Below are 14,991 nucleotides of genomic sequence, written 5' to 3'. Positions count from 1 at the left end.
GGTCAGGTTCAGCTTTTCTGTGAGTGCGCCTCCAACTCGAATAAATTTAGCACAGCAAAAAAAAGTCAGTTTGGAATCAACTTTTGTTTAAGGGTGTGTTTACTTCATGTCAAAATTATAAGTTTGATTGAAATTGGAACGATATGATGGAAAAATTGGAAGTTTGTGTGTGTAGGAAAATTTTGATGTAATTGAAAAATTGGAAGTTTGAAGAAAAAGTTTGAAACTAAACTCAGTCTAAATATATTTTAAGTGTTGTGTACTTGTATAGAAGTTGAAATAAAATATAAATGAATTCATGACCTATTTGGAACATTTGGCACATAATATTTACATTGCCTCGATTTTTTTCTCCATCACCCATTTCTGGAATTAGCACTGAGTAAGGGAATATTTTTATCTGTTGACGTTAGAGACAAAAATGCAAAATTGCACCTAAATTTTCTGTCTTTTTGAGGAAAATGTTGCCCTATGTTCCTTTTTTTTTTGGCCGGTCATGTTATTCCTTTCAATGCAATCCGAATATTACATCATCTATCTCAACGGCATCATGCATGACATTAGCAAAAGAAAATGTCTCGGTTCAATGGACCTTCAACATGACATTCCTCTGTCAAGGACTGACAAAATAAATAAAGATGAAACATCTCTATCTAACAACCTAGAGAAGGAGGCCCAGAAAATTGGGACCTGTTTGGGCTCAATCACCAGTAATCATACAGATTTATCATGCCAAGTCTCATGTTTGTGGACAATGAGTTGGTTTTTTCTTGCTGATATAGTACCATATTTCCTGACATGGAAGTTATCTCAACATGCTGCTAGTAATCCTACGAAATGGAATTTTATTGCCCAATAAGGTCATGGCTTCAATATTGCACCCAATCAATTTTTTTCTCGAAAACGGTATTGCACCCAATCATGAACTCAAGTTTAGAATACCAGAGTCTGACATAGATATATCCAGAATTGTTGGGTTCTTTTTTTTCCCTTGAAACAATAACTCCTGAACAAAATTCAAAAACTTTGAGCATAGGTCTGGTGATGTGAGTAGAGATCAATTGGGGAACCATACTGTAGGTTCTGTACGGCAAAGAACACGCACCCATGAATATGTCCGGTGATGAACATCCATCGGTATTCATAATAATTTAGGCAAAGCAGCAGAAGGACATTTTCCTAAAGTGTTCCAGAGTATGTAATCTCCAGATGAAGCCTGTACAAGAAAGTGTCAACAATTTAGTTATCAAAATTAAATACTATCTTATTCCATCCCAACGCTGGAAGTCACAACAGATTACTATGAAATATAAGCAAATCCAAGGGCAAGTTTATATTTGGACAGGAGGCAAGCATTTTATTAATGAGTCAGATTTTTCGTGTTGGTATTGCCCATTAGTTATTAATCACGTCATGAATATCAGGCTGCATAGATCAAGCTACTTCCTTCAGAAGAAGAATCCATTAAACCAGTATCAAGGGTACAGAATACAGATGTGCAGCAGGAGCAGGAGATTAAGCATTAATTATCATTTAGAGAACGAGCAGACCAAGTTGAAGCGATTTTTGTGCCTTTTCTACAGTAACTAATGTTCACAGAGGCAAGATGATCTCTCATTGTCATGTTGCTTTCAGCTGTTATCAGATTGTTCTTCAAATTAAGTTTGAAAAACCACCTTCTCCTTGATCAAAATGGAGACATTCCCTTTATAAACAACTGATTTTGTAAAGAAGCTGGGAAACTGCTTCATATCGCAGATCGAAGTGTGCATCATTTGCAAGTACTAATAAAACAGGGTCATCTATTTAACCGTGCACAATACCAGGTACTAGGTACTTTGGAATGTTGTAAAAGCAACTACCTTGCTAGTGGATGGAATATTTAAAAGAACAAAAGTTATAGTTAATGAGATCAAAGGATCACCTGCATTGAGTATTCAACTGGGGCTTTGACAGAAGGATAAATGGTTACCTGCAGAAGGCCGTTAAACTTTAAAGTAGCAAAAAAGGATAGTACAAATTTATGATCATGGTCCATATTTGAATAAAGAATAGGAGTTCCTTTTAACACAGCCAATGCAATTAACTTTATACCAAATGTCCAAATCACCACAGTGACAAAAGAAGAATTCAAGAATAGTGATCAAGAGTTCAAGACATTGGAAGGAGAAATTTTAGAGTAATCCTCTTTAAGCAGGGAAGTAATGAAACATTAGCATAATTGTTGGCACCAGAGGTTACCAACATACCATCAGCCTGGTATGCTTCCTAAATCCATGGACACATGGACAAATATTCTGCCTTTTCATAACTGATAACACAATAGGTAAAACTCGAGCAAGCACCACAACATCTCAACCTAGCTACTGAGTTTTTCAATGGGAAGGGACTGAATGCACCCTGTGTGACAGTGACATGGTAAATTGGTAATATTTGTCTGACATTTTTCTTCACCCAATGAAAACACTAAACATCAGTCACTCAATATCGACATAGTTTGTGCATCAGATTTGCAGATCAAATGATCAACCATGGGATGGTAATGCATAACTATTCAACTGATTAATTGAGGTCAAAGCATAAACCATCAGAATGGAACAAGAAAATTAATGAATAACTTACAGATTTTGGATCAATTGTTAGACCAGAAAGGGTGCCCCCAACAATCTTAAAAGAAACCTGGCAAAATGTTTCATAACCAATTAAAAAGTAAGGAAAGAATCCTAAACAAGAATCAAAGTACAGGAGTATGCTGTACTGATACTGACAGACTTCGTACAGGATCATATATGAACTATCAAAATAATGCGCTAAAGTGAAAGCAATATGGCCATTAGTCATTAAGCATGTCAATAAGGTATGACCAGATATGGACCCTAGTGATCTGATATTTGGGGAAAAAAAATGATAAGATAGATTTGCATGTGCCAGTAAATATCCTGGTTTGGCATAGACTGACCTTAGCATAATTATAAGCTTGCCAGGACAATGGCTCTTCCAAGTTAACTGCTTGAAGGTCCTTATTCATTTTTTCCATGAGGTAGTCATCCAAATTGGCACCATTCTTAGTATTGTCTTGTTCACTATCACTATCTTCAACAAATGCAGTGCTTGGAACTGATCGAAATGATGAATTTACTCGCTGGATTGTTATAGGATGGAATCTAACAGTACCAGAGAAGGTAGCCTCAATGCTCCTTCCACTGAGGCCCCGACCGCTTGAAACGATTCTCCATTCAATTGAATGTTCTGTCATTGAAACTGTCCCAACAGATGGATTTCCATCATATGATGCAACTCGTCTTCGAGGAAACGGCATTGTAACCATGCAAAATTCCATAAGAAAGGGAGATTTGTAACCCTCCATCAATCTCAGCTTAAATAGAAAAGCACCTTCATTCTCAGACACCATAGACAACTGGTAGAAACCTTTAACAGGTGGGTCCATGTTGCATGAAGCTTGATAGTGCATCAAAACAAAATTTCCTAGTGGTGGTTGAAATATTAGAGTTTGCTTATCATTGGTAGGCTCTGAAGCTTGCACACAGTGATGGAACGATGAAACCTCCACACGAGCAGCTTTTAACCCAGACAATGGCAAAGAAACATCAGGTAAACCTTCTAGCTCAGCCCTACATGTCACTTGTCCAGAAACCGAAAGGAAATCTTGCACATCATCACGGTCATATAGTGCAGCATTTAAAGTCTCTAGGCTTGAGAAGAGAGTCCTTTGTCTCCCTTTGTACAGATAAGGTTTCCAGGCAGGCTGCTTCTGGTCTGTAGGTAGAGGATCAGCGGAAAACCCAGTTGTTCTTACCGAAGTAACATTGGCATAATTAAGATCCTGAGGTGTTCCTGTCAAATTTTATTGCTAGCTAAGTTGGCAAATGCATAAACAGATCCAAAAAGAAATTGATGAGCATAGTATGTTAGCTCCATGATAGAAGGCTATGTTGATACTAACCAAAAGGCATCGCACCAAGGATGAAGTTCCGTAGTAAATCCTTGTCAAAAGGCCTCATACCACCTTTCAGAGACTCCGACTGAGGAGCACCAACAGGTGAGGAAATTGATGCGGTCGGGGCTGCGACAGGTGCAGCAATAGGTTTTGGTCGAGCAGAAATACCTATACTTCCTGTCAATGAATCTAACAGCCCACCAACAGAGGGGCCAGTACTAACGATCACCTCAGGCTCAGCGGTATCACCAGTAATTATGTCCCCAATAACATGTGCAACCATTAATGCCCTGCCATGGAAAATGAAGTGTAAGAGTGCAAGCCATGAACTCCCATAAATTGGTTGATGACTTTAGCAGTATAGCACTGACAAAAACATTTCCATGTAATCTCGGAAAGATGGTGAGACTCAGACAACATGATAGGTAGGCAAACTTACATTACCCTGTTATGCATGGAAGGTTGAGCAGAATGGAAGAAAGATTGCCCTTCTCCTTGGCAGAACTCCCGCAGTCCGACCTTTTCAAGAGGCTTTCATATGCTTTAAATGATTGAGGATCCACCAAAGGCAACACAAGGATATAATAGCTACCCCGCTTCTGAAGAACCACAGGCCACAGCATAAACCCCTCTCCTTCCTCTTTATCAATATGGAGTGATATAATGTGGCGAGTGATCGGATCATCAACCCACGAATCCGACCCAGCAGATGACATGCTCGTACGGATTCCAGAACCACGCGCCGTGCCTTCCCTGCACAATGCCATATTCAAGAGCGTATCACCACTGTTCCTAACATGAGTTTCTAAATCATCACTAGTCAACAACATGAACTATAACAGTACAGGCAGCATGTCAAGTTTGTTGCGCTCGATATATTATTCAACTGCGAAGCTTCAGATGGGGTTTGTTCACTTAACATTGTTGTATGGCTTATATATAATTCCTACAACCACTAATATCAAATCCTAACGCCTAAATCCACTTCCACGCATGGATTAACTTAGTAATATCCAGATCAATTCACCAAAGCACAATCCAAGGGAGTGAGAGAGAGAAAAAAAAGGAGGCAAAACCTTCTCCGGCGTTCGGCGAAGGCGGCGGCGACCTCGTAGTCAGCCGGCAGCGGCATCATCTCCGCCCTCGCCCCGCCCTCCGCCTCCCACTCGACCCGCCACCGCTTCTCCACCACCGCAAATCGCCTACCACAAGAAGGGGAAGGAAAAAAACGTTAGCTATTGGGATCAGAAAGGACCAAATCTTGCCGCGAGATGCTCGAATTTTTTTTTCGCTCTCTTCCCCACAAGGGTTTGAGCAGGGAGGACTCGAAGCTGCACCTGGAGAAGGCGACGGCGTCGTGCGGCGTGAGGATCCAGATCGCCCGGACGCTGCATCCGCCGCCGGACATGGCCCTCGCCGGAGATTGGCTGCCGCCGCGGCGGTCGTGCGCGTATGGTGGTGCGGGGAGAGACGGCCAGTGGGGAAGAAAACGATAGGCAGAGCAAATACGCCTTCAGGCTAAGATTACGTATTCAGTACTACCCGCGTTATCAAGTGAAAACTTCATATAAAAGCTGGAGGAAGAAAAAACTCAACTAGCTGGTTTGCCCGAGTGGTTAAGGGGGAAGACTTAAGATCTTCTGCACTGAAGTGCGCGTGGGTTCGAACCCCACAGCCAGCATATAATATTTTTAATCTTTTGAACTTTTTCATTTGAATTGTTTGAACTCAATTTTATTCTAATCTTTTGAAATTGTTCAAATTAATATTTTTGAACTCAATTTTATTTCTAGTATTTTGAAATTTTTCAAATTGTATTTTTATTTTATTAAAAAAATACTTCATATACTCTCTTTGTGTAATATTTTTGAACTCTTTGAACTCATTTTTATTTCTAATCTTTTGAACTTTTTCAAATTAATATTTTTGAACTCGATTTTATTTCTAATATTTTGAACTTTTTAAAACTATATTTTTATTTCTCGTGTACTCTATTTGTGTAAATTTTGATTCTGATTTCCTCATATACTCTCTTTGTGTGATATTTTTGAACTTTTTGAATTCAATTTTATTTCTAACATTTTGAATTTTTTCAAATTATTTTTTTGAACTCAATTTTATTTCTAATCTTTTGAACTTTTCAAATTATATTTTGATTTCTCATGTATTCTATTTGTGTAAATTTTGATTCTGATATCTGACATACTTGTCACTAGCCTTTTCAAACTGATTTACCATGTGCTCTCCTTTTCTAAATTTGATTTTGGTACCTGATTTTAGTAAAAAAAAAACTACTCTCCAAATAATTTTTGCAGTATGACAGCAATTACGAAGCCTCATGATCTCACACAATTTAACATAACTATCCACTTGGCAGTTTGAAAAATATTTTTTAAGGCCTCAATAATTCCAAAGGAAAAGGAAAACAACAGTGCACTTGCAAGTTTGCAACATAATTTTGCATACGTGCACACACGTACGCCATCATGCGGCATACATACGTGCTCTGGGCTCTTGCTAAGAACGAAGAGTACTGCACAGTGCGCGTGGCACGACACAAACACATAATTTCTTTTTGTGTGTTTTGCAGGGAAAAAGTTCCCACAAATTCAAGCAAAATCCATCAACTCCACACGACCAAAAATGTCCCCATCTCAAAAATACTTAAAAGTGACAAACATGCGTCGTGTGCGTTGCAGTCCTTCCTGTTCCTTGCACGTCTTGCAACTCCTTCCCATTAAGCATCCATGTACAAAATGCATTAAGAAATTTAATTAAATCACTGAAATTCGATCTTTCTCATTGATAACCCCAATCATTGTGTGATCCTTGTATTACAATGCTCAAAAGAATCGTATAACAATTAATTAATTAATTTAATCAAATTAACCCGTGTGATTTTCTTTTTCTTGTGTTGGAAAAGAAGACATGCGAGATGCTGACGTGGCGGTTTTCTATTGGTCGTCGGTGCCACGTGCCCCCATGAGCTCGAGCGCGGTGTCGACGAGGGCGGAGAGGGAGACGGCGTGGCGGCTCAGCCCGGCGCTGCCGGAGAAGACGTGGAAGCACTCGAGCTCCGACGTGGTCTCCGCCACGCGCCGCAGCACCGGCCCCATCCCGGCCGCCGCCATCATCACCGCCACCGCGCCGCGCCGCCGCCTCCCCTCCGTCATCATCGCGACGGCGAGCTCCACGGCGAACCGCCGGATCCGCGGCACCCGGATCGACGGGGAGCCGTACCTCGCCAGCACGGCGACCAGCCTTCCGACCAGCTCCTCCTCGCCGCCGGCGACGCCGGCGCCGGCGAGGTGGTGGGACAGCTCGTGCGGGCCCATGAACCGCGCCATCTGGGCGACGAGACCCAGGGAGACCTCGAGCAGCTTGGACTTCTTGGTGGTCATCACGTTGCGCAGCGCCGTGGCGGCGCCGGAGGTGACGAGGTGGAGGTCGGAGAACCACTCGCCGCCGGCGTACGCGCAGAGGTTGGTCAGGATCCGGGCCGCGCCGATGCCGGCCGCGTCGTCGGTGAGCGCGTCGACGAGGCGGGCGACGGTGGCGGCGCCGTTGGTGGTGGTGGTGGTGGTGGTGGTGGCGCCGCCGCCGGCGCGGAGTATGCGGTCGCAGTTGCGGCGGCTGTCGAGGGCGAGCATGGCGAGCGCCTCGCCGGCCTCGACGCGCGCGGCGTCGCCCTCGTCGGTGATGGAGGGCTGGAGGAACATGGCGAGGAGGAGGGAGACGACGCCGCCGGTGCCGCCGATCTTCTCGCGCGCGTCGGCGTCCATGGCGAGGCGGGTGAGCACCTCGGCGCCGAGCCGCTGCAGCTCGAGGTGGCCGGCGCCGTGCTGGAGCACGGCGCGGATGTTGCTCACCGTGAACACGATCTCGGCGACCTCCCGCCGGAGCAGCTTCCCGGTGCTCCCCGTCGTCTCCGCGAGCATCTTCACCACCTGCAGCGACCGCTTCACGGCCTTGGCGCGCGACGGCGTGATCACGGCGCCGCCGCCGATGGCGGAGAAGTCGATGATCTTGTCGAGGAGGCCGCGCGCGTTGCCGATCTTGCTGCAGTTGTCGTGGTCGCGCGCCAGCTTCTTGATGATGAGGAGGCCGAGGAGGTTGCACTCCTCGTCGCCGGCGGCGTAGAGCAGCGACGACACCGACTCGATGGCGCCGGGGACGCCGGCGACGCGGAGCGCGTTCCGCTTCTTGCTGGCGAGCTTGGACACGACGAGCGCGGCGGACGCCCTGGCGGCGGCCTCGGCGGCCCCGCCGCTCCAGGTGAGCATCTCCACCAGCCGGTCCACCACCGCCGCCGACGTGCCGACGCGCCGCAGCGCGGCCTCCCCGAGCCGCGGGTTCGCCGCGACGTTGACGAGGATCCCGACGCCGATGCGCTGCTCGTCGTGGGAGCCCCCGACGAGGAGCTCCTCGGCGAAGGAGACGAGGTCCATCCGGAGGCCGTCGAAGATGCTCCCGTCGACGCACCGGGAGTAGGCGTCGTAGAAGAAGCGGCGGACGGCGACTAGCCCGGGCTCGCCGGCGAGGTGGCACTCGCCGGCGACGCGCTGGAGGAGGCGCCCGTAGCTCACCTCCCACTCCCACATCGCCTTCTCCATCAAGAACAGCAGCGCCTCCGCCAGCGCGAGCCCGTAGAAGATGTCCAGCGCCGACCTCCGGTTGGTCCGCGCGTCCTCCGCCTCGCCGAAGTCCTGCCCGGCGAGCCGCACCGCCGACACCGCGACGCACGCCGCCGCCGACGCCAGCTGCAGCCAGTAGAACACCCTCCCGACGTGCCGCGACAGGAAGCTCCAGCTGATCCGCCATCGCCGTCGCGCCATCCTCGGGGCGCCACCGCCGCCGCCGCCGGCGTCGGCGGCGGCCTTGCCGCCGTCGTCGAGGTGGAACACGAAGCGGAAGGAGCGGGCGACGAGGCGGAAGCTGGAGCGGCCGGCGGCGGCGAGCGACCACGTGGCCTGGTGCTGCCACTCCAGCTCGTGGCTGCGGCTGAAGATGCGGGCGCCCTCGACGAGGAGGATGACGGTGACCGACCAGAAGTCCACCCTCCCGAGCGTGATGGCGAAGCCGCCGAGGAGCACGACGGTGGCCCAGATGAAGCCGAGCGCGCCCAGCCCGCTCGCCGCCTTCTCCAGGATCGCCAGCCGCAGCGCCAGCATCGTCAGCCTCCGCTCCGGCCCCACCGCCGCAACCGCCACCCCCTCGTCTACTCCTCCCGCCGCCGCCGCGTCGCGCTCGCCGTCGTCGACGACCTCGGCGACGCTCTGCATGCTCGACCTCGGCGGCGAGTCGTCCGACAGCTGCGGCTCGAACGGCGTCGCCATCCCCACCACCACCCCCGCCGGATCACTCGCCTGTGCTTCAATATTCACTCGCACCGCCCCGTCCCCCTCTCCTCCTCCGCCGCCGCCATGGTTGTCCATCGATCTCCTCTCCAAGAACTCGATCTCAACCACGAATTCAAAATGTAATCAACCAAAATCAGTGTGATCGACTGTGTGAGAGCAGGTGTACGTAGCTAGCTAGGGTATATATACCTAGGCGGCTACGCGCGCGAGCTCGAGCTAGCTTGGATCGCCATGGATGGGGGAGAAGGTTGCGTACGTGAGATCGCGGGGGAAGCATGCAGTTGTCCGGAAGGCAAGGGAGGGAGAGAGATGGACGGATGAGATCTCGCGACGGGGTGGATCCGACGGTGGGGAGGGAGGATGGGGTGGTGTGTAAGCAAGGAGAAGCGAGTGGAGGGGGACGGACGGCTGGATGGATGAGAGAGTGTGGCTACGCACGGTTGCTTGCATTGCTTTGCTTGGAGTGATGTCCAGCTTGGTTAATTGCTGTGATTAACCAGTGGATGAGTTGCTTAAAATTTTCATCAAGTGCAATCCAAAATCATGGAATTATCTCATTTCAAGAGACGAGGTTTTTCTAACTTTGTGCGGTTTACAGTTATGCCACTGATATATGGGTCATTCTAAGGTGGGGTTAACATGTTAATGTACAAACTGCACAAAGTTAGAGTATAGAAGTATCGTTTGAAAGATGGGTAATTTAAGATGGGATATTTCATCATGATTCTGATAGGTGATCTAATTTATAATATTGTATTAGAGATCGAGGAATTCTAGATAGAGATTATAATATCCTAGTGCTGATGATTTATATTTTCGATCGGTTTCTCATGTATATACAGTGAGCTAAAGGTGGCTAATGTTGTGAGTTGTAATTCGAAATTATTGATTTGGAATAGATTCCAAATTCTCCTGAGTTGGATAGCTAAAACGTTGATATATTCTGCAGTGTGTACACATTAACACATATATAAAAAAAATTAACACATATATAATGGTCCTTTTGTAAGGGAGTGTTCGAGGGGAAGGGGATTGAGGAGATGGGGAACATACGCAAAACGAGGTGAGCCATTAGCTCATGATTAATTGAATATTAACTATTTTAAATTTCAAAAATAGATTAATATAATTTTTTAAAGCAACTTTCCTATAGAAATTTTTTGCAAAAAACACACCGTTTAGTAGTTAAAAAAGCGTGCGCGCGGAAAACGGGACTCAATCTCCCCTATCTCCCTGGAAAGAACACAGCCTAAGTTCATTTAACTTTTGTATGGATGACTATACCGAGCAAAGTCAAAAGCTGGATCATGCATTTGCATTTTAGGGGGTTGAGATCCTGTCGACAAGTAACTGACAACATGCGTGCCAATTAAACCATTCATGGATTAATTGTGCTTTAATATTTCCTATATGTACAGCCATGTATTAGCAACATGTGTTTATATCGTAAAATGAATGGTTCAACCTGAAACATATATGTAGTTCAATTTCTCTCCTCGTATACTAATCCCTGATACACGTCATCATAATCCCTTAATTAGGGTGATGCATGATGTCTAGCTATATAATGTACGTACAGTCGTACGTACACATCCGTTGCTAGCAAGCTGTAAAATTTATTATGAAACATACATTCTACGGGAGTACTTAGAAGCTAATCTCTTGCTTGCACGCTTACTTAATGTACGATCGAGCTAAACAATGAATAATACACATGAAACTTTCACCCTGTTTATATATATATATTTTTCTTCCGAGAGAGCACAACACACTAGCTTGGCGTAATATATCCAGTCAGATCCGACGCCCTTGCATTGTCAGATGATGATCTATTTGAGAAGATTAATTACGGAAACTTGCTTTACCTAGCTAAATACATGTATATACCAATGGTAATTAACCAGTACTTCCTCTGTTACAAAAATATATACAATGCAAGAATTTCTAGGATTTAAATTCTACGCCATAATATAAGCATTCTTGCAGCGATTCCTATAGTTCCTATCTATCATTTCAATTATTTCAAAGCTAATTAATTAGGCACTTACTAGATAGGAACATAACCAATTCAAAACTCAAAGTTTTACAACTGAAGTGGCTAATTAAATAATAAAACTTTTGCTTTAACCTTACTATTTGTTAAACAACTTAAAAATCCTTATATTATATTTGATACGGAGAGGATACATATTACTTTCGTACCTATAAGGGCATATACAATGGTGTCTAATAACGGGCTCTTTTGTTGTCATACAAGTAAATTTGGTGACGTGGAAGAAAGAGAGGAAAAAAATGAGAAACATCGTTGCTACGCATGACAGCGGCTTAGAGTCAACTCTTAGCATTTTTTTTACGGAAACTTTGTTGTATGAGGGTAGAGAAAAGGAAAGAAGTATAATAAAAAAATATTTAAACTTTGTTGCATGAAGGTGGAGAAAAGGAAAGAAGTATAATAAAAAAAATATTTAGTGTATTAATGGTTTAGAAATCTTATAGTCTCTACTATTGTAGGAGGATAGTCTCTAATGATATTAATTAGTATAGAGAGCTTATATTAGACTAAACATTTGTACATACCCTAACATTGCACGTTCAATTTCTCTGTGACGTAAATAGCTATAGCTGACGTACATGGTTTATATCCCAGAGCCGAACACACGTGAGCACACACCTAAAACAGAAATTTGGTAAAGAACATAGGAGTATCAATTTCATATTGGCACCGGTGTTTGCACCGGTTTCTGCGGAAGCAAAATCTTCACACCGACCAAGTGCCCGAATCTAGTCTTTGCCGAACCATGTTCTTTGGAGACTTGTGCCTACTTGCTTGCTTGTGGGCAAGCAGATAGCCTGGATGCCTGGTCTTGGAAGCGATCTATTATTAGGGAGCTGCCTAAGCATGCATGCATCCTATGGTTGCAGAGGCCACAGAAAGGGAGATATTGGCATGGGCCAGCAAAATCTTCTATTGGTTCACTGGAACAAGCAATGTCCGTCCTTTTTTTTTCCTATGGAACATACTGGAACTTTCTAGGCTACCTTTGCATCTCCAAGGAGTGGGACCCACTATATCTTAGATCACAAGAGTAATGACGAGGGAAATTGCACTCCTTTAATTTTCCTATATATCAGAGCAGTCCCAAATCTTCATCTATAATGGTGTCTATGACATTAACTATATTGCCATATAGGATTTTTAGCTTATGTGGCACTATATTAATTAAGAGAGAGAGTGAAGAGAGGAAGAAACTGGGTCTCATGCAAGACACAGCTTCAACACGAGAACCTATGCACTAGACACTATCAAGTTTTGCATTGGGAGATAATAGTATATTCATAATAGATGAAGAATAAATATGATTGGTAGAGAAGAGAGATGATGTATTTATTAATGGTCCACTTTAAGAAACCATGAGTTGTATAGTGTAGTTTCTATTGTGATGTCTTATTGACATGGCACCATAGACACTGCTTATGGACACTATGGGTTGGGACTGCCTTCAGACATAGTATTTGCCTATTTAAACGCATTATAAAATTATACACCTACTATACTACTGCGTTAACATGAGAGGTCAGAGTATCATCAAAGGCACACGTCTTAAGTTGTAAAATTCTACTACTTCTTTATCTATTGTTTGGCACACGTCTTAAGCAGTTTCATTGGTTGGCAGATTTGGTTAAATATCTTGTTGAGTGATCTTCCGTGGTTGGGTGGTTTGTAGCATTGGGTTTTAGAATTAGCTAATAAGCACATACTCCCTCCATTCTAAAATATAAGGCACATCCACCCTTATCCCAAAGAACAAGAAATAATTATTATTACCTTATAGTTTGGATTACCTTAATACAATAGAATGCATGCACCTAGTAAAATTAGAGATTTTAATGGTGAAAGATTTAAATAGTAACTAGGAAGGTAGCCCGCGCATATGCGCGGGCACTTATTTAATGTTGCTTAACTTTTTTTATTATAAATGTTTACATGTAGATTATATTTTTAAAATAGATCTTCACTCTATTTTAAACGTGTTTTAGTTAATATCTGGTTTTGACATATTACATGAAACCATACAACCCTAAATTTATGATAATAACATGAATTTATGAGAACAATATGTGCCACGATAATAAAACAATAATGGAATAATGGAGTTTTTTTTTATTTCTATTTGTACTATATGTTATTTTCTTACCTGAATAAAGTGTTTTTTAAAATACTACCACAATAAAATCTCCAAAGGACCATATCGTTGGTTATATTTTGACAAATATATATAATTTTGCATCTCGTATTTTTCAACGCCTATTCTTCATAATCACATAAGATACCTTTACTAATTAATTTAGAGAATGAATCTATTTTCCCAAACTTATTTATAATAACTAATTGATTGAAGTATAATTCATAGTCACATCAATAGAGTGCATGACATACATTCATCAAATTATGTCTGATAAGTTGGAATTCCTCAACTATAAAAAAATATATCATGAGTAGTTTATTGCGCATGCTACTTGATTGTTTATTTGTTATCAAAACTATTTTTGACAAAGAGAAAAACATACATATATGACCATAAATCCTATGATGGACTAAATGGTTATATTATAGCAAGATCACTGGCTTGAAATATTTTTCATAATTATTTTTTACATTTATGTAACATTTAGGTTGCCCACTTATCATATACTATTGAAATAGTTCTAAAAATTAAAAAAAAAGATGAGAATCTTAATCTCAGACATATTAAAACTAAATCATATCTGCTTAAAAATACACAACTAAATTGTGTTGTTTTCAATTATTTTACATATAGAGCTTTAAGTTAGCATTATATAGTCATCAAGTGTTATTTGACACCTAGAATATGATGTAAAATTATTTGAAATAGGAAAGTACAAGTTACCCCCTAACTATTACTATTACGGTCGACCGAATTACCCCATAAACCCGAAACCAGACATCTTTCACCCTCAATTATTAATAAAAGATGAATTACCCCCTCCCCCTCCAAACTCAACCTGGAGTAGTTTTGGTCCTACATGGTAGTCCAGTATGCATTTAAAAAAAATAAAATAGGTGGGGCCCACATGTGACACTCTGTACCCTCTCTACCCCTCTCCTCTCTCACCTCTCTCTCTGCCTCTCTTCCTGAATCCCATTCCCCAGCCTCTCTCTTCTCCCTCCCATTGCTACTGGGCCGGCCGGGTAGGCACACTGTCGCCCCGCTGTTCTTCTCCTCCTCCTTCGTCTATTCCCTTACGCTTGCTTGCTTGATTGATCCGCCTCGTTGTCTCATCGGGAGAGAGGCATTGGTGATGGGGATCGATTAAAAACCGTGGTGGGACGACATGCTATGGTAGACAGAGCTGCAGGCGTATTTGTTGGGCAAGTTCTAGATGGCAGGGGTGTAGCAGAACCTGGCCATTGAGGACCAGCGCAGGTTCTCGCCTCCGGCACCTGCAACTCTCATCATGCGATATTAATAAATTGACACGTAGGACGAAAAACCACTCCGCATTGGGGGGGGGGGACGTAATTCGTCCGGTATTAATAGTTGAGGGTGAAAGATGTCCGGTTTTCGGGTTTATGGGGGTAATTCAGTCGACTGTAATAGTTTAAGGGGTAATTCATTATTTTCTGATTATTATTATAACATTATTTATTAT

General features: G+C 43.7%; 2 protein-coding genes and 1 non-coding gene across 4 annotated transcripts; 1 reads left to right on the top strand and 2 right to left on the bottom strand.

Annotated features, from left to right (window-relative positions):
- Positions 1 to 535: 535 nt before the first annotated feature.
- Positions 536 to 5,443, bottom strand: LOC127757117 (AP-5 complex subunit mu). Of its 2 annotated transcripts, XM_052282552.1 has the most exons (9): positions 5,296 to 5,443; positions 5,035 to 5,160; positions 4,403 to 4,711; positions 3,965 to 4,248; positions 2,960 to 3,855; positions 2,623 to 2,679; positions 1,925 to 1,972; positions 1,106 to 1,216; positions 536 to 1,006 (listed from the first exon to the last, which is right to left on the bottom strand). In XM_052282552.1, exons 1-8 carry the CDS (start codon positions 5,364 to 5,366, stop codon positions 1,142 to 1,144), a joined length of 1,866 nt encoding a protein of 621 aa, XP_052138512.1. In that variant the 5' UTR covers positions 5,367 to 5,443; the 3' UTR covers positions 536 to 1,006; positions 1,106 to 1,141. The 2 variants fall into 2 exon arrangements, with proteins under 2 accessions (XP_052138512.1, XP_052138511.1); XM_052282551.1 differs by having other exon boundaries at positions 536 to 1,216.
- A 113-nt stretch (positions 5,444 to 5,556) lies between these two features.
- On the top strand, positions 5,557 to 5,639 carry TRNAL-UAA (transfer RNA leucine (anticodon UAA)). The gene has a single exon. It is a non-coding gene; the product is annotated as a tRNA-Leu (tRNA).
- Positions 5,640 to 6,809: 1,170 nt separating this feature from the next.
- Positions 6,810 to 9,450, bottom strand: LOC127756902 (uncharacterized). Its single transcript, XM_052282286.1, has one exon. The coding sequence runs from the start codon at positions 9,391 to 9,393 to the stop codon at positions 6,913 to 6,915; it is 2,481 nt and encodes an 826-aa protein (XP_052138246.1). The 5' UTR covers positions 9,394 to 9,450; the 3' UTR covers positions 6,810 to 6,912.
- Between the last annotated feature and the right edge of the window lie 5,541 nt (positions 9,451 to 14,991).

This window comes from Oryza glaberrima, chromosome 12 (assembly GCF_000147395.1).
Source record: "Oryza glaberrima chromosome 12, OglaRS2, whole genome shotgun sequence".
Taxonomy (NCBI): Eukaryota; Viridiplantae; Streptophyta; class Magnoliopsida; order Poales; family Poaceae; genus Oryza; species Oryza glaberrima.
This window is presented reverse-complemented; position numbering and strand designations above follow the sequence as displayed.